General features: G+C 29.8%; 1 protein-coding gene across 1 annotated transcript in view; it reads right to left on the bottom strand.

The window, feature by feature from the left end:
* Nucleotides 1–7,690, bottom strand: part of LOC136969095 (pikachurin-like) — a 74,299-nt gene extending 66,609 nt beyond the window's left edge. The window contains exon 1 of the mRNA XM_067263199.1: nucleotides 7,323–7,690. Coding sequence (XP_067119300.1) covers nucleotides 7,323–7,449 — 127 coding nt within the window. The 5' untranslated portion in view covers nucleotides 7,450–7,690. The remainder of the gene's footprint in view (nucleotides 1–7,322) is intronic.
* Nucleotides 7,691–19,666: the final 11,976 nt, after the last annotated feature.

The raw sequence follows: 19,666 nt of genomic DNA, 5'->3' as shown, positions 1-19,666 counted from the left end.
CAAAGCTTACAGATGCATCCACGATACTTTTGCTACTGAAATTGAATATGCATAATAAAAATTTCATACTCATGCAGTATGAATTTTTATTATGCATAACTTATGCAATGTAGTTTTAACATCTATTGTGCATAAAGTATTTGCACAAAAACATTCAAAATCATTTTAAAATACAACTAAACATGTTCTTGTGACACGCCTTTGTATGTATCCATTATATATGTACACATCCCATTTTGTATGTTGTTTAGAATTCCACAATGTCCATCCTGTATTGTCTAGACTTTGTTATACTTAAAATTAAGCCAGCCAGAATACATTAAATAACACAAATATGAGATAAACAAGCAAATCTTTCGTATTTTTTACACTTAATACAAAATATACGTGTAAAGAAACACGAAATATCATCGGAAAGAGTACGAAATCTCATCAATTTACGAGACAAACTCGACATTGCGTGACAGAAAAAAAAAGTCTTCTAAGGCTACTTTGAAACTAAATTCTCATTCAGCAACGAGTTGTAAATCTCACGTTCTTCGAATTGCCCCTCTTTTCTCTCTCACGCCGGCTTCAACATTCCTATATTACTTTGCTTTGAAGTTGGCAAACTGGCCGGAACCAACACTTAATCCCCAACTAATGACTTCGTTAGGATGGATTTACTTGTCAAAGCAAACGGATGCTTTTATTAGATTTTACAATCGCTTTTTCCACTATAAATTCGAATTTATAATGACGATAAAAGATTATTGATTTTTATCGCCTTGCTGAATAAGCTTGATGGGGTATGCTTAACGGGTCAGGTGTTGAATCAATTGCGCATGACTAATAACGTGCCTACTTGACGTGGATCACTTCCAATTAACAACAACAAAATGTTTGGCTTAATTGAACTGCCTTCGTCATTCATAAATATCCACTGGTGCAGTAAAAATGCTTACTCTACTCGTCTTTCGATAATGTTGGAAAATCCTGCGTATGAAACTTTACGTCATGGATTTTTTATTCAGAAATAATACCTACGTCAACCGAAAAAAAAATCAGCATTGTATTAGAATATACTAGGCGGAAGACACACTGGACGGTAAACGTTGTGTAAAGATCTTTGTTGTAGCCAGGTCCTCTACTCTGTTTCTTCATGCATCTTTGTCTAAGAAGTAGCCCTATTGTGCTCTATTTCTTCTTGATTCTTTGTCTTTGGTGTTTTGTGTTTTTCCTCGTGAATTTGTCTTTGGAAGTTCTTTCTGTTCCATTTCTCGATAAATCTTTGTTTCTGCTGTAGTTTTATTTCTTAATGGTTTCTATTTCTTTTCTTGGAGTCTTTGTATTTTTAGTATATTCTTAGTTTTCCTGTAATCTATGTTTATCTCTACATTTTATTTTTCAATATTTTTACCTCTTACTTTTACGTCATAGGCCTAATCCTTAAACCCTACTTCTTTTACAAAGAGTCTTATCTTCACAATAGCTTTAGCATTCATAAGTCATTATCTACAGATCAATCCATAATGGTAATTAATTATAAAGTCTTAATTTTACAGCTCGCTTCTCTAGAATTTTATATAGGAAAAAAAATCTACAAAACCGTTTGAAGGCTGCAAATTTCCTTGGCAGTTTCTGTCCACGTTTTGTATTTTCTTATGAAGGCCAATAGTTTCGTATGTCTCTACTAAATATAATTTTGTCATGTTTCATGTATGAGTAAGTTAGCGTGTTCTATTTCTTGTATAAAATACGATTCTAGAAATCACACGGTACATTAAATAAGCAGCTAAACACGCGTACAGAACACGAAATAACAATCTAAACAATAAAAACATACTGTATACGTAAAAGTCTTCAGTTTCTTATGGATCCTGTTGTACAAAATACAATTTCTGTGGAATTCTTCATACTTTACATTTATATACAATATAAGCGTGCAGTACATACTGTTATCACTATTACTGTATGAGAATTTCAACCCTAAAAGCACCCTTAATGAAACTATCCTAATGGAATAATTACATTATATCGAGAAATTTTGTCGTGGATCATTTGCACATTCCTAGTACTAAAATTTATAATGAATCACTCAACCGCAAAATAAGCGCATACCCCTAATCATTTGCCTAATTTAATTCCATTTTTACGCAATTAATGCTTATACGGGGTGGCCCAAAATACACGGTTAACAGACTTTTGGCCATCTTATGGTTAGATTATTCTTAATAATATTAAAGCATTGAAAAAGTTAATTATCTTTCTTTCTTCTAGAATTTAAAAAAAAATTTTTTTCTGTACTTCACCCACGAAACTTTTATTACAGAGCTGAATGGAGTGTGAAATGCGATTTACGATAACAAAAAAAGGACATCCGAACGAAAAAAATCAAACTGTAGAAAGAAACGATTCACTATTTTTTGAAAACTTCTCCATTTTATGCACCTTCTATGCCATTCAATTCGGGAATATACCTTTGAGATGGGGCGTATACGAATATGCTCCTTTCCTTATGCCACTATATAAAATTTAAAGCAAATATTTACCTCCATATTCTTCCATTCAACAGCATAAAACTAGACTTATCAAGCAAAATCCATATTTTTTAGACATTTTCCTTTATTTATTTTTCTTGTAAAATTCCCTAAATATTCCTTTTATCAATACAGTACTATATTTAAATCGCACAAGATCCTTATTCATTATTTCTTGAAGCCGAAAAATTTTCCAGCCGGATGCCCTTCCTGACGCCAACCTCTTTTAATCGCCTTTTACGATACGCAGAGGATACGGTTGCTGTATTCTAATCCCCGAGCAACAGGGGCCTCGGATATGAAAATAGTAGGACTGGAGAAAGGGGACGCTTTGGATAGAGGAAAGTGGCAACGCAAGATCCAGGAGGCCTACCCCTGCAAAGGGACAAAGGCAGCAAAGTAGTAGTAGTAGTAGTAGATTTAAATCGCACAAGAATGTCTTGCTATCAGTTACGTGATTATCTTTCTAAAAATTATATTCTAGAACTTTTTAAGATGTTGAAAAATTACAAATGTTTTAAGTAAAAAGTAGCCACAAATTATCCCTCTTAAAAATCCCTATTCCCTGACAGCCGCCTTCTCTCACATTTTACACCTTTCTCTTGTCTTAATATTTTCTTATTTTCCCTCAAAATACCCCTAAGATCCCTGAAAATTACCCTTAATTATCCCTAAAAGTACCTTTACGATCCCTAAAAAATTATCCTTATTTATCCCTAAAAATACCCCTAAAATTCCTAAAAATTATACCAGTCTGGGGATATTTTCCTGATCCCTGATATCCCTGAAATTATCGCCAACTTTCTAAACAGAACCTTAATTTATTTATATTTCTTATCATTTTTAACATCTTCCACTTAAATAACAATAAATAGGAAAAAGTTTGAAAAAATTGTCTACTTTTCTCCTTTCCGATTATTTCTCTAAATAATTGAAATATTTTAATGACTCCAGACTATCAAGAAAAAAAATCCCTAAATATCCCTTTTTTCGATACTACTATTATATTTATATCGATTTTAAAATCTCCCGAAATGTCTTGCTGTCAATTATGTAATTATCTTTCTAATCATTACATTATAGAATTTTTTATGACTTACAATTTTTCAAATTAAAAAAAAATAATAATCTATAATTATTCCTCCTACATATTCCTCAAACGTCATACTACTTTCCTAATAAATTTCTCTAATATATTAAACAACTTTTTAATTTTAATGACTATATTATCACTAAAATCTAACAACCACAAAATATCCTCAAAACAATCACAATAGCCTTAAAAATAAATTTAAAAAATTTCCAAAATCTCCCAATATCTTTTAGAATAGTCTGTAAATATTCCCAATATCCTTAAAAATATCCCTCAAAAATCCCTAATATCATTAAAAATATTCCTCAAAAATACCCACATACTTAAAATATTCCAAAAAATCCCCACATCTCTAAATATATCTTAAAAATCCCTAATATTCTTTTAAATGCTCGAGACGTCTAACCTTCCCTACCATTTTTAAATAAAAATTTCCTGTTTCTTAGAAATGTAGGGTTTAATTTTTTATTGCTGCTCTTTCGTATATTTTTCTAAACGATTAAATATTCTAACAAATCAAGATATTTTTAAAAAATCCCTAAAATGTCCCTATCTCACAAATGTATTTGGCGTATTTTCCCTGACTGGACGTGTAATCAGAATGACTTTTCGCTAGCAATTGAAAGGAAATTAAATCTTAACAAAGATATCAAGCTCCAATACTGTTAAAAATTCCCTTTATGTATGTATACCCAACAATTGAAATTTCCCTTTTAATATGGGCAGTTAAATATCTTACATCATTCAAAATCTACAGGGGAAAAAAACCAATTTAAAGAATGCAAACAGAAAAAAATTTTTAAAAAATAAATTTGAAGTTTAAATGAATTCGACAATTTCACTTCGTATTTGTTTAACTCGTACATCAAACTTCGTTCGATTTAACAATATTAAATAAATAGAGAGTAAGGAAACACGAATAAAAAAATAAAATAAAATTTCATCTCTGAGTAAAGCACAAGCCCTTTAACCCGATTATTTATTTTTCATTTAATCAGTGTAAGTTTGTTTCATCTCACATGTTTATTTTGATATTTTCTCTTCCCTCCTGAACTTCAAAAAAACAAATTAAATAAATAAATAAAATGATTAATGATTAAAAAACCTCCAGTGCCGCAATAACCACCAAAACCTTCAAACCATATACCACAGGTTATTTATTAAAAAAAATTTTTTTGTAAATTATTCTACTTCAGAAATTTGAGGGAATTTTTAATATTAATAAAATTTCATTACATAACATCCCATTCAAATCAATATTTTAATTATAAAACGGTTAAATTTATTAATATTACGAGAAAATTCACTTATTGATAAGGTCATACATCCCCTTATAAAAATTAATTTAAATTCCATTTTAAAATATAATAATCGCATTAAAAAGAAAGAAAGAAAGCGCTAACGTAATCGCTGATCCCGTCGCGTGACCTACAAAATGGATACGTTTCAAAATCAATTGTTTGGAAGTGGATTAAGTTTGGAATTCATCAGCCATGTGACTAACTACGCCACGGCTCGATATAGAAAGAACATTCATTTTTTTTTTTTTTTTTATCTTATGAGAAAAGTTCTTCCCTAAATGACATAAAATTCCCGCCCATTCCCTATTACTAAGGTTATTCTCTTCGGTAATCATCCATTATTAAAGAGTAAGTCTGTTATATGCCGTAACGTTACTATAGATACACGTAAACAAATAATTTATGACCCAATCGATAGGGATATAGTTTTATTATTTTCTAAACTTGAAAATTTCCTACGGTATTGTCATGCAAACCGTTCTTATATCTCCTGTAGACCTGCACACCCCCTTGAGGAATGACAGTAATCGATCGATAAGTGTCTGTTGTGTTTAAAGCGTTTCGAGTTGTACTGTCGAATCAAATGGCTCAAAACCCCAAAAGAAGACGTGGAGAAATAAATAATTAGGGGTAAACGAACCAGAGTGGGCATTTCTCCCCTAAAGAAACTAATTGTTTAGGGATTTTCACTCCTAAAGGCACCCCTCTATTCTGGCTGGCGCGTTCCGATGGATGGACGTAGCCCGAGATTTCCTGATCTGGCAGAAGTCGAGAAATCTGGTTTTAAAATGGTTTTTGATGGCAAAAATTTTAAGCGAGGAGTACGAATTTCTCGATAGTCGTAAACTGGTGCCATTTGCCCAGTCGTTAAATTTCGGGGCTTAAAAGTGGAGCCGTAAGCACCTACCTCTGTTGAGAGAACGAATGGAGAAAATTGTTCCACGTTTTCCCGATAAATTATTTAAGCTATTCAGCTTTAAAATTCTATTTAGAAAAAATATACTCCATTAAATTAATTTATTGTTAATTTTTAACAAACTGTTTTGAACCTGTTAAAAAAGTAAAAAAGAAATTATTTCTAATACAGTACTTAGGGTATTCTCTGCGCATTCCAGGAAATTTCCCTATGGGGATTTTTTAATCCAATTAAAATACGTAACCAAAGGAATATCCGTATTAAAATAGGTATTGTAAATTTCTTTCATTCGGGGAAATTTCGGGGTTTTTTCCTGTTTTCCTAATAACGACTGTTTTATCTGTTAACTGAATTTCGAAAAATTAATTGATTAATTTCCTACTTTTGAATATTTTTCTTGAATTTCTCGTATTACATTATGCTAAATTATTTCAATTTTTAAACGTTTCCTCCATAAGTAAATTTCTTCAAGAAGGGGAATTTTTCTTAAATTTTTCCTCTCGTTTAAATTAATCCACTGAAGTTAAATTTCCTTAAATTTAGAAAAGTTGTCTGAAATACTTTTAAGAAAATTTAGTTATAAATTTTTTAAAAAGTCCAGGAAAACTAAAATTTTCCTAAATTACAGTTTAAATTTCCCTGAAAACTTTAAGTTTTTACTAAAATTCCCAATTAAAAATTCTGCAATATTTTGATCAATTTTCAAGCAATTCTCACGAGATCCAAACAAAGCGGTTTATTAAGAATGAAGTATATTTAATTCAATTGACGAAAGTTAAGGAAATTATCTCTGGAAATTCCCTAATTTTTTATTAAATTTTCCTGACATTAAATCCCTGTTTTAAATATTCATTTTTTTAATTAAAAAATGGAATTGTGTCTCATTTTCGTGAAGAAATTTCAACGAAGGATGCCCTATTCGGGGAGGGATATTAAAACGTAATAACGAACATGTTCAGGTGGAACGGTTACATGACTACATGAATGACTAACAACAGATGGGGAACGGACCAATTTGGACAACTAGGAGTACCCTGAACGGTCTGACTCATCCATTATCGACATCAGCAGCTGAAAATTTGATATAAGGGATTTCCATCCCTCTATCTGATCGATACGAAATTTATTCTCATCATCAGAATCACACGTGTAAAGACGACGTCACGTGACGCGATTTCTCTCGCTCGTAATGCGGGAAAGCAAGAATGGCAGGGGGTCGACCGAATTAGTTTGGTCGTGCCGAGGTTAAAGACGAAGATGGAGGAAAAATCCAGGCATTGCTATTTAAACCAAGCGTTTAAATCAGTAAGAGAAGGCAAAAATCGAATGAAAACGATTGAGAGAACCCATAATGGTGACGTCAAAGGTTGACGAACGTTGCTATAGTTACGTCAAAAGACAACTTATGAGAATTATCCGATCCGACCATTTTTTGGGGGGTTACGTCTAAGGGAATTTCGCACGCGTCAAACTTAAAAATTGTGTGGACCTACCTTGGAAAGCTGCCTCGAACGTCATCGAAGGTACCGTTGACGTAACGCAGGATACGAGAAACACAACCGACATCATCATCATGCAATGCATTATGAAGGGTTTGGAAGATGGAACCACGGATGCCATGTTGTTCCTTTTTTTTTAAATAAAAACTGTTCGGAGGAAAAAAATCACCTAGGTTATTTTTACGGTCAAGATATAAATTTTAACGCAATTTTCGACCGTGCCCACGTCATTGAACATTGGATGAGATGATGCACATCACTCTATACATGTATACGTGCACACGTCTATATAGAAAGCTGAGCTGCGAGATTGGTGGCCGAAAGAGTGAAAGAGCTCTGTAGCAGGCCAACTGACTGTGCATGAGACTTGAGCAGATCTGGCTGTTTATATTGATCAGTGCAGGGGTGGTCGGTAGTGAGGATGGACACACGTCATTGGATTGTATAACCTGATATTTGTTATCGCTTTTGCGTTTAATCATTTTTCCGATATGTTCTACAATCCTATCTAACGAAAATTATAACCGAAAAGATAAAATTTGTTGCGTGCACTTTGCTAATTTCTTTTCATCTGTTTTATTCCTCCCGAATTTTTGAATTTTTCAACCGTTATAATTAACCAATCGTAAAGTATCCTGCCGGCCGAGTTTGTATTTTATAACCTAATTAACCCGTATTACTTAGCGAATACGTTACCGAATTTTTTGTATAATTGGAAAATTATATTTTCTTTCCTTCTTTTTCTCTAATTTCTTAGCTAAAGTTAAATTCATTACGGACTATATTCCGTGGAAGAAGTCGGATTTCCTGGATACGATTTGGTTTCTGTGAAGTCACTTAAGGACTGACGTCAATTTTTTTTTTTTTTTTTTTTAAATTAGCCAATCAGAAGATGGTTTCTTTTTTGAAGTATTATTTTTTTTTATTTTGAGAACCTGCTAATATGAAAAATTAAATCGGTTTTTTAAGACGAAAAAAGTAGAATTTGTTTGGCTTTAGTTTTCACCTGTAATTTCTTTCAACGTGAATAAAATTGGACTGCAGAGCGCAGAATTACACACATTTCAATTTTAATTCTTGTCCCCCATAAGATTAATCAATTAAAACTTAATTATATTTATTGTTTTAATTACTATTTAAATATATGAAATTTATTCGTATTTCATTTTAAACCGTAACGCATTTCAAATTTGAATTGAATCAAGTTTTAAAATTCGAACCAACCAATCAACGATCGTAGATTTGAATCATGAAACGTCTCGTGTCACTTATACAGTCCCCCTTTAAAAAAAAAAAAAAAACGTTTTATATTCAAATATAAATAACGTATTTTAATTAACGAAATTATATTTTTAAACTTATTTTTATCGTATAAATATTAAAATGTATTAAATTCATAAAGAACTATATCGTGTGGAGGTATACAAGTTTCTCTGCATCGGTTCGAAGACATTAATTACATTATGACGTTTTTTAAATTTAAATTTTATAATTACCCAATCAGCAAGAGATTTCAGTAAAAACATCATTACGATATTATTTTAATTTTCTAATCTATTTAATTATCCAATCAGCGAAAACGTCTTCATTTTTATAAGACGTCATAATTATATTATGACGTCTTTTAAAAATTTAAATTTCTGATAATGCAATAGAAGAGTTACTGTTACTTTTTCCCCTCATTTATAATTACCGATTCCTTTTACTAATTGAAATTAATTTTGAATTGAAATTAATTAAATAAATTTTTAATTTTTAAAATAATTTTGAACATTTTTCATTCTAATTTTTGGTCGAATATGCATAGCCTTTACACTAAATTTTTGAAGTTGCTTTTTAATTTTGGACCTTGTAGGAGTAATTTAATATTTTTACTGTAGATAAAATATATTTTACAATATAAAAAATTCATATCCAAGAATTGTATGCATATTTTTTCCTATTGCATCTACATCGTCATTTGTTTACTCTCTTGGATATCATTTTCCAAAATGGCGATTTCTTATTATGAAAAAATAAATAACAGACAAATTTAAATTTAAAATTATGCTTTATTTAAAAATGTAATTAAATTATTTTATTTTTTAATAATTCAACTTTTTTTTTACTTAACTTTTTGCCATTTTTAATTACAATATTCGATTGTATGATATTTTTTAACACTGAATTTTGAAGTTGCTTTAAAAAACTGAATCTTGTGCTGTGGATTTAATAAGTTTAGAGGCAATAAAACAGTTTTTAGAATATTAAAAACCTATATGCCAAGAATTTGATGCATATTTTTCTTCATTGCATCGATATTATCGTTTATTTTCTAGACATAATTCATGAAAATGGCGATTTATTTTTTATGAAAATGGAATTTAACAGTTGAATTTATATCTTAACCTTAGAAATATAATGAAAAATTTTATTTTTCTAATAATTTAAACGGTTTTTATTTGATCTTTTGAAAATAATTTTTAATTTAAATTATAGATTGAATATACATATATATGATCTGTATATTAAACTTTTAAAGTGGCTTCAAAAACTTGACCCTTATAAGGGTAATTTAATACTCTTACAGTCAACAAAATATATTTTAGAATAATAAAATTCTATATGCCAAGAGTTTAAGTATATTTTTTCTTGTTGCATCGACATCATCATTTATTTATTCTCTTGGATATAATTTTCCAAAATGGCGACTTCTTATCGAGGGGAAAGAAAGAAATTTAATGATTTTTTTTTAAAGTAGTATTTGCGTAGATCTTTCTCTGTTTAATCATGATGTCAGTAGGATTTTCAATTAAGTGACTTGTGGGACGTATTAACGTCTCCAGACACGTTCACAAGTGATCTGCTCGTTAATTATCTTCCCACTTAACTCACTTGTAAATTCACTTCATTTATCGTTACTAAAAGATACCGCAGATTGCATTAATTTTTATTTCATTAGCATTTTTATAAACAAACAGAATTAATGGCAATTTCTTCCACCTAAACAAGGTTCAGGAATTTCACATACGCGTGAAGAACGTGCAAAGTTTCGGACGTGATGAAATTTTCTAACGAATTAAATTTTATGCTACTCCCAAATAAAATAACGCATATTTAAGATACTTCCTTAAAAAAAAAACAGTTGTTCTTTGCTATGTTAGGGATATTTAGAGCCTCATACTTAGCGATCCCGCTCCATTCTCAAAAATTAATTATCCATTATTACTTGGTAGAGAAGAAAAGGCCTCTTGTATGCTATAGCTTAAGGCCGCAATTTATGTAATTCCTACTTTGAAGCTATGTCCACATGCATGGCTAAATTAAGTAAAATAAGCAGATGTTTAGAGAATCAAGGTAAAAGGCCTCACAGGAATTTTTCATTGTTTAATTGACTATGGACCATATGGAGTAAAACTGTAATGGTAGAGCTAAATTAGGGTCTATAAAAAAAGGCCACCACAAAAATATTAAAGTATTTGCTAAATCACATTACAGTATAGGTGGCAGCTAGTCTATTAAGTGTTTAGGGCCTTTAAAAGTTTTAATCCGGACCTATAGACATGAGAATATGGAGTTTATTCATGTTATGTGTTTATAGCCTCGCATTTTGCCTATTTAACATATCTAATTTTCTTGCAAATTTAACGTAAAACCAAGCCATTATCTTGACATTTGCTGCATAGAATATATTGTGTGAAGTTTGCTTACGTCTAATGGATTTAAAATGTTGTGTAAACAACTCTCCAACAAAAGAATTTAAACAAATTATTACAAAAATTGAATTTCTTTGAATATTGTCATTATAATTACATAAACATCTTTATAAATATCACGCGACGCTTCAATGATCTATAATGGTTTACTCATTCAAACGAAATAAAATGCAAATTGTAAATCAGAAAGGTGAGAATTTTTAACAAAAGCTAAGCCAGAATCATATACAACCCATCAGTTACCGTCTCGAATTTTCAAAGCTTCATACCAAGTAGAAAAAATCCGGCAAGGAGTTGTATAACTTTTCCGGCAAAAACTGGCTAAAACTGTGTGTGTCGCTATTTGTTACGAGATTTTATTTAAAAATTTTTTATATTATTAATAAACAATTATTCATTGTGATATTGTCACAATGGCGAGCCGCAGTTTTTCGTCACAATGCTCTTAATTTTAGTATTGTCTTGCCTCTGTACACCATACTTTTCCTGTGTAACAATAGAGTCATGTCGATCATCAATCTAACTCCGTTGAGAGACCGATTTTTGAATTGAAATAACATAATTTCCGGTGCAAACCGCAAGTTCGTATATACTTAATCGAGGCCTCCTGCCCTAAGCTTTCCATAACTAGTCTCAACTTTCACCAACTCCGTTCTCGAGATTCAGGAAGGATTTGCAGGTGAATTTCTGAAAATTGCAGTCAAATTTTTATAAAACGGCAAAATGCTTAATTCTGAGGATAGAGATGAATTTATAAAAAATTTTAAATACTAATAACGAGTAAAATATTTCATTAAGTTTAACCCCACTCGAGATGAAACACTCTATCTTCCAACTCCCTCGATCTTTAACCACCAAAATTTAATAGTATCAATGCCCCTAATCCGCAAATCTCCCTGCAAAATTTCAGAAATTTTCAACAAAAGGCACGAGAGTTATTAAGCTTGAAATTGGGTGAACAAAATCGTGCCCCCTCACACACACTAACATCCATTCACACAGAAAAAATCCCCTAATTTTTTTGAATTTCTCGACATTTCAAGATCTGATTCCAAAAGCGTAAAAATTTTTGGGGGTTATTTTTTTTACCGATGGCCATACTTTACGTAACAGCAGGGAAAGTAAACTGTCATTTTTAATCATAATATATTTGAATTTTATCCAAAAAGAAAAATACTCATTCATATAAATGACACCTTTTAAAGTTATAAACATATTTTTATAAGGAGCGAAGTGAAGTCTTGTATATGAAAAATCTCATTTATAAAATTTTCCTTTTATCTATTCTTTTTTTCTTCTTTTTTTAATCTCAAAACTTCAGAAAATACTGATTTTAAATAACGAATTATTCTCCACTTCAAAAATTATTCCAATAAGAAGAGAAGAAATAAGAAGAAAAAAAAATTTAATCTGAGATTTTCTGAAGTCAGAAATTCTCAGGATATATATATATATATATATATATATATATATATATTATATTATTATAACTCAAACAGATATTTCCAAAGAAAAAAAATAAAATAAAATAAAAATAGGAAAGAAGTTCTAAATTTGTTTCTTCTCTAGACGAAAACTGTCGTCACCTGTCTGGATATTCATTTTCGATTTTGTTTTCTTCCATTCTATCCTTCCTCTATTGTATTATTCATACAAAAAAATAAATAAATAAAATAAAATAAAATGTCTTCTACAAGCAGCTTTTTTTTTTCTATAGCAAAGCATTATCACATTTTTTTCAAAAATTTAATAATAAAATATACTTTCTTCTGTGTAATCAAGTACAGGGGGAGAGAGAATTAATTTAGATTTATAAATTTCGATCTTAAGCTTAATTTACTGAGTAATAAAACGTCTTATTAAATTCTATTTTTTAATATACATACAAGGGGCATGTTTATTATTAATTTTAATTAATTTTTTTTTACTGGAGTCGTGTGAGGAAGTTTGTTTAACGATCATTTTTATAATGTAATGTTTATGGTGGAATAAATCGATGTTCATTCTTAATTCTTAAATAAGCGAGAATCTCTTGCGGTGTTTGCTTTTTTAAAATAAAATAGAAGGGGAGAAGAAGCAGAAGGAAAAGGAGGAGAAAAGGAAGGAAGAAGAGGATGAAGATAGAGTAAAAAGAAGGAGAAGGAGGAGAAAAATAAGAAGGAGGACGATAAAAAAGAAGAGGGGGATAAGAGAAGGAAGAGAGAACTGAATAATAAAAAGGAAGAGGAGAAGGATAACAGATGAAGAAGATGGAGGAGAAGGAAAAGAGGATGAGAAGAAGAGAAGGAAGAAGAGGAGAAGGACAGAAAGAGGAGGCAAAAATAAAGAGAAAAAGAGTAGGAGGGTAAGAAGGAGGAAGAGGAAAAGGAGGGAAATGATAAGAAAAAAGAGGAGGAGAAGAGATGAAGAAGATGGATGAGAGAAGGAGAAGCAGGAGAAGAGAAGAAGGAGAGAAAGAGAAAAAGTTTAGAAAGAAAAGAAAAAAAAATTTTAACTAAATAAAAATGATATTTGGAGATTTTAATTGAATAATAACGCAATTAAAATGAAACTATAGAATGTTTACAATTTTTGTCTTTTCTACAATGTTTGTTTTTTTCAGTATTGTATTTTTAAATCATTTTCTTCGTTTATCTTTTTTTTTATAGACAATTTTTTTTAAATTCTTTTCATTTCAAATGTTAAATTTTTCAACATAAATTAAATTTCGAGCAGTTTTTAAGTAGTTTTTGAATTTTTAAAAAATAAATTTTAGCAGAATTTATTGATTACTTTTTATAATTAAATTTTACACGAATATTATTTTAATTTAAAAAGATTTTTTTAATTGTGGTTATTTTAAATTGTTCTAACTTTCTTTTAATTTTTTTTTTTTGGAACTTTTATTCCAGTTTAATTTAGTAAATTTTTTATTAATTTTAATCTACATTTTTATTTTGTTTACTTATTATAAACCTACATATGCTTGATAATATACACTTAGAGCAGCAAAAGTTTAATTTTTTCTATTTAAGGCTCGATAACTTTCGTCCAAATTAATATATTTTATTCAAATTTCATATGCTACTTACGTACGTTACACACCTGTGAATTACTTAAAATAGCTAAATTCTGTTATTTCTTCTCGTTTAATTCAGTAAAAATCAGTATTATCGCTTAAAACCGTCTTGTTGGGTTAAAACTGTATTTTAAGGTCGAATAACGTTTAATAAAACTTTATAACTCCTGATAAAGAGCAATAACACTCAAATAATCCCTCTGACAATCAGTATCGGTGCACGATAACGTTTAAAAGTTATAGAAACTGATCGAGTTCTAGACATACCACAACCCAACAATAACTCTTTATGACATTTTTATCCAATAAAAATTTATTATGTGTAATTTTTTATTTAAAAAAAATAATATTTTGTGATATAAATCATCAAATTTTTTATAAATTAATTTAATTTTTTTTATTAGTTTTTAAATGAAAACTTAATAATATTATGACGCAACAGTGGATATAAAAATATCGAACGACGTAACTATTAAAACATAGATTAAAACTATTACGTATTCATTAAGTAATAATGCCATGTGTTAATTACTGTTGTTACGTAACAAGAAAAATATTCTTCTATTATTACGTAATTTAATGTATTCAAAATTTATTTCCGGCAAATATTTGCGTACATTTTCGCAAATTTTTTAAAATAAATTTTACATTTTATTTATTTATTTAACTTAATTGGCTTTAAAATTCTGTTCATTGTTTAACAACTAAAACTGTACAGGATGTATTGTTTATATGCTATTATTAAGTTATATAAAACAATCAATTGTTACGTTTAATGACGTAAGCTTAAATGTAACAATGGATGCATTCATTTTCCCACAATGACGTACACTTTTACGTCATTCCTATCATTTATTATAATGGAGAAGTGTAAAATGACGTCAAAGTGACGTAAAACTGCACATTATTCTGACAAAACAGATACGCCTAATATCCTAAAATTTTATTTAAATAAACGAAAATAACGATTATTACGTAGCCCCTACGCAATAAGCGTAACAACGTACAATTATTACGCAACAATGGGTGTTTCTAAGTGGCAAGAAGTTATGTTAGCAAACAATGGAAATAGTCCATTTCATATAAAACGGATTATGCCATTGGTTTGCTTTCTATTTAAAAGTAGCCAATGAGAGCATTCGTCTTTCTATTATTACGTAATAATCGCAGTCCTTTAAAATTATTTCGCAACAATGAGAACGTTACTCTATCAATTATTAGGTATTCAAAATCTATTTTCCGTAAATATTTGAATATATTTTTGCGGGATATTAAAATAGATTTTTAAATTTAGTTTATCTTCTATTAAAATTTTATACTCGTACTATCACGTTTACTGTATTTTCGTTAACCTGTTAAACACGTACCTAGCTCCCTTTTACTTTTATTTATTTGGTTTTTTTGTACCCCTCTCTCTCTGTTTCTTGATAGTAAACACTTTTCAGAAACTACTTCCACGTCAAACAGAGTAAATGGAAAGTCGTCCTTCCTTCTGTTGCACAACAATATTGATGATGTAAAGAATATTGTGCAAATGGTCTATAGTTATAGAAAGAAGTAAAAACATCGTAAAAAAACTGGTGTGTGTGTATATATATATATATATATATATATTTTTATGTTATAAATAGCACCTCAACTATAAATATTTGATGTGAAAAAATGACCAGAAGAAAAATGCCTCCAGCTCTTGCGGGTATCGTTATTTAAGATAAGGACTCATATTTTTTCTTGTTGAAAATCTTTAAAAATCATTTTTTATTTTATTTGACACAAAGTTTTGTTGAAATATCCTCGATATGCTTTTTTTTCTTCTTTTTCCTTATGGGGTGCGTGCAAGTGATGTATTTTTCCCCCTCTTTCCTCTTATGTAGATCGAGTTCGAATAGCGTAAGAATGTGTGTATATATGTATAGTAAATGTATATTGGAAAATGTTATTGTTGTTCAGTATCTAACATCGTCACATCTTTTAGTAACGATGCAGTGATGTTAGATAAGTTGAAAACTAAAATTTCCTGTAGAAAATGGTTTTTTGGTGAATAAGTAACCAAGTAGGAAATACAGAAAAGATTGTAGTTTGTAGAAAAATATAAAAATGTATGTTTGTATATATATGTGTGTGTAATAAAATCGTATTTATTTTCTAGAAAATGTAGCTTGTGCTTTTCTGTAAAAAAAAGTCATCAGGAATTGTCAATATACAGGGATGTTTTCTTGTAAGAAATCATCAGAAATTGCTATTGTTGCTATTAAACGTCACTTGTACATACAAAGACAATTGCTGCTTACGTTTTCTTGTAAAAACGTCATCAGGAATTGTCATTAAGCAGTGACGTTTTTCCTGTAAAAATTCTACTTTATAATAACATTTTTTAAAAAGAAACACTGATTATTTTTGAAACAAATATGGGAAGAAAAGTTTTTATTATACCTGAAAGCAAAGAAAAAATATATATATATATATATATTATATAATTATATATATATTATTATATAATTATATATATATTATTATATTATATATATATAATATATCCGCAATTATATATATATAATTGCGGAGCGATGCGACGCAACATATGTTAAAATGTACGCGCCGCGTGGTGACGCGTTATATGTAATGGAAGCGAAATCACGCAACGGATTAGAAGTGTAATTATTCCGTTTTTGTTCAAAAAATATTTTTAGAAAATCACTTTTGTATAAAATACCAAAAATTAAAAAATATTCAATCCCGAACAGTTCTAAACTTAAAATCCTTTTCGAAATTATGCATAACATCTCTGAAAAGTGTAATTTTACACACTTTTATATTTAATTTCTTAAATAAAGGAAGAAAATATTGAAAAAATATATTTTGAAATCTCAAAAACCCGAGTTAAAAATAAAATAAAATAAAAAGTAGTAATATGAAGAAGTTGGTAAAAAAGGAAACGACTCTTAAAATTGATTTTAAGCCATTTCGCCATCTGTTGAAGGGGGTGTATATAGAGAAGTCTCGTGTTGTAATCTGAAGAAAGTGTTCAAGGAAAAAAAAATCCCTACTGGATTGAAAAATATCCCTTCAGGTAGTTTTTCCTTTAAGTTAGATAGTTAAAGATGTCCTATTTTTCTGTAGATGTTTCTCCATTTTGTTTGCCCTATTAATTCTTAAGTACTGCCATACATAGGCTTATAATATGATACATGTCTTGTAGTCCATGGCAGAAGGGAGAAAAAAAAAATACTGACTTTCCAATGTTAGTTGGATTCATTGAGATAAATGAGTGAACTTAATCGTTAAAACTTTTTATCTTTTTTTATATATATATTTTTCTTTATTCCTTTTTATTCTGCCTTTCTTTTCCTTTAGGGAATCCTAGTCAATAGATGAGAGTTAGTTTGATGTCTAAGCCATTAGTTGAAGTTAGTTTTTTTATCTTTCTACAAGAACGAAAATGTCAAATTACAGAATTAAAACTCACGAAAAAGTTCGAATTTTTCGTGGTTTCTACTTTTTTTTTCTTTTATAAATTAGTAGTTGTGTACAAAGTTTAAACTCGATTGTAACTTTGTACATTCAGCGGCGACGTTCCTGAATCCAAAACTGGTGGTACTCGTGCCAGAATTATGGAAGTTTAATAATAATCTTTGATGATTTTTCTTAATAAATTTAGTTATTATGTCGGCGTACGTTTGCTAAAATCATATTAAGACTCGGCATTATCCTTCTTGATCTGCAAATCGACTTAAGCGTAATTATGTCCTGACACCATCTTCTTTGGTAAATATTCTCTTTTACGAATGAATAAATAAAATTTTTTTTTTCTGTTCGTTGAGTAAAAGTAAACGTGGTTGGAGCTTTCGTGTCTATAAAAAACGCAAAGAGAAGTAATTTAAAGTCTTCCTATTTAGAATTTCTCTCGGTTTTTTTTTGGTTTTTATTGGTTTAATTTATGGTTTAATTATTTGGTTTAATTTTTAGGCCGCCATTTTTGAAATTCGTTATAACTTGTTTTGTGTTTATATTATGTACTGTACGTGTTATAATGCTCATATATATATAATAATTCGTTATCTTTTCTTTTCTTTCGAAGACACAATGTAGTGACGTAAACTTAAACACTGGGCGAATTTTTCATCCTTTTTATTCCAACCGAATAAAAAGGATGAAAAATTCGCCCAGTGTTTAAGTTTACGTCACTACATTGTGTCTTCGAAAGAAAAGAAAAGAAACGAAAATACAAAACACGGTTTCCTCAAGATAGATAATTCGTTATATTAATGTGTGCATAATCAAAAATATGTTTAAATTACTCAAAAAGTCTTGAATTCACTTCAATATGAACACAACCCAATTAAACACTAGAGGTAGCAATGTAAGACCGAACTTAGATAAAGCACCTAAATTTAGTTCTAAGGCTCTTTATTTTTATTTAAACCATTGTCTAACAGTGATACACTTAATTATATTTTCAATTTTGAATTTGCAAACATTGGAAAACTTTCAAAACTCGTCATCGTGCCTCGCATACTATGCATTAATAATTAAACCTAATGCATTAATTTAAAGCTAAATATAAGCAGCGGTAATGGGGCCTGGAGCAAACTACATATTGAAGCCCTGTAGCAAATTAAATTATTATGTTAAAGTAAATGAAGTAAATGAAAACATTGTATCGGGCCCCTAATTTCTCGGAGTAGATTACAGGGCAATTTGCTTCTTTGCCGTCATCCCCGAATATACGATGAATATTATTTCGAAAATCTTAAGATTAATGATTAAGTTAGACGTAAATATAAATTCTTAGATAAATCTGGTATAAATCCAGGCACGAACATTACGGATTTAGTACCTTACAAAACTAACTTATCACTAAATATAGATATTTTTAGATACGTCCAGTGGCGCATTATTCCATAGGCAAGCCAATAGGCCCAACTCTAAACCGTCCCCAAGGAATTTTGATTGATTTGGTGTCCTATATTATATCGCTAACTGACGCATATCGCACATATTTATTTGCCCCTGAGACGTTAAATAACGTTGCAGTCGATAAGTGGTAAGTACACGTAGTCATAGATTCATTATCCATAGATATTATTATGTGCCTGTTCTCTAAATTATGACTTACTCAAGGGTCCTCAAAATTTATTTTCTTCGGTGTCTGAATATTATAGAGTTGGTATTTAATAAGATTAGTACTTTGATTATCGAAGATTTAATGATTTAATAGATGTAGTATTAGATATACTTATCTGGAGGAGGTTGTTGCAGTAGTAGTAGTAGTAATAGGACTGTACTTTTTTGAGAACCCCATAATCGGGTAATGATTTCTTGCACACGATGGAGAACTAAGCAAAGAAAAACCTGCCACTACAAATCCGGCATCACAGGTTGCTTCCACATTAGTATTAGCACTTTTTTGAAGCACCCTGTGTATAATGGTTTACTTTTGTTGATATAGAGTGGTAGAGTATAATCGCTAACTTAATATCTGAATATAATGAAGAAAATTATGTAATGCCAGACTTTTTCAAGAGATAATTTAGTCAGTAGCGGCAGTGGCATAAGCAGTAGCGTAACCAATTAAGTTAGTACAG

The sequence above is a fragment of the Centruroides vittatus genome, unplaced genomic scaffold, assembly GCF_030686945.1.
Source record: "Centruroides vittatus isolate TY-2023 unplaced genomic scaffold, ASM3068694v2 contig_17, whole genome shotgun sequence".
Taxonomy (NCBI): Eukaryota; Metazoa; Arthropoda; class Arachnida; order Scorpiones; family Buthidae; genus Centruroides; species Centruroides vittatus.
The sequence above is the reverse complement of the archived record's forward strand: the minus strand, read 5'-3'. Positions and strand labels throughout refer to the sequence as shown.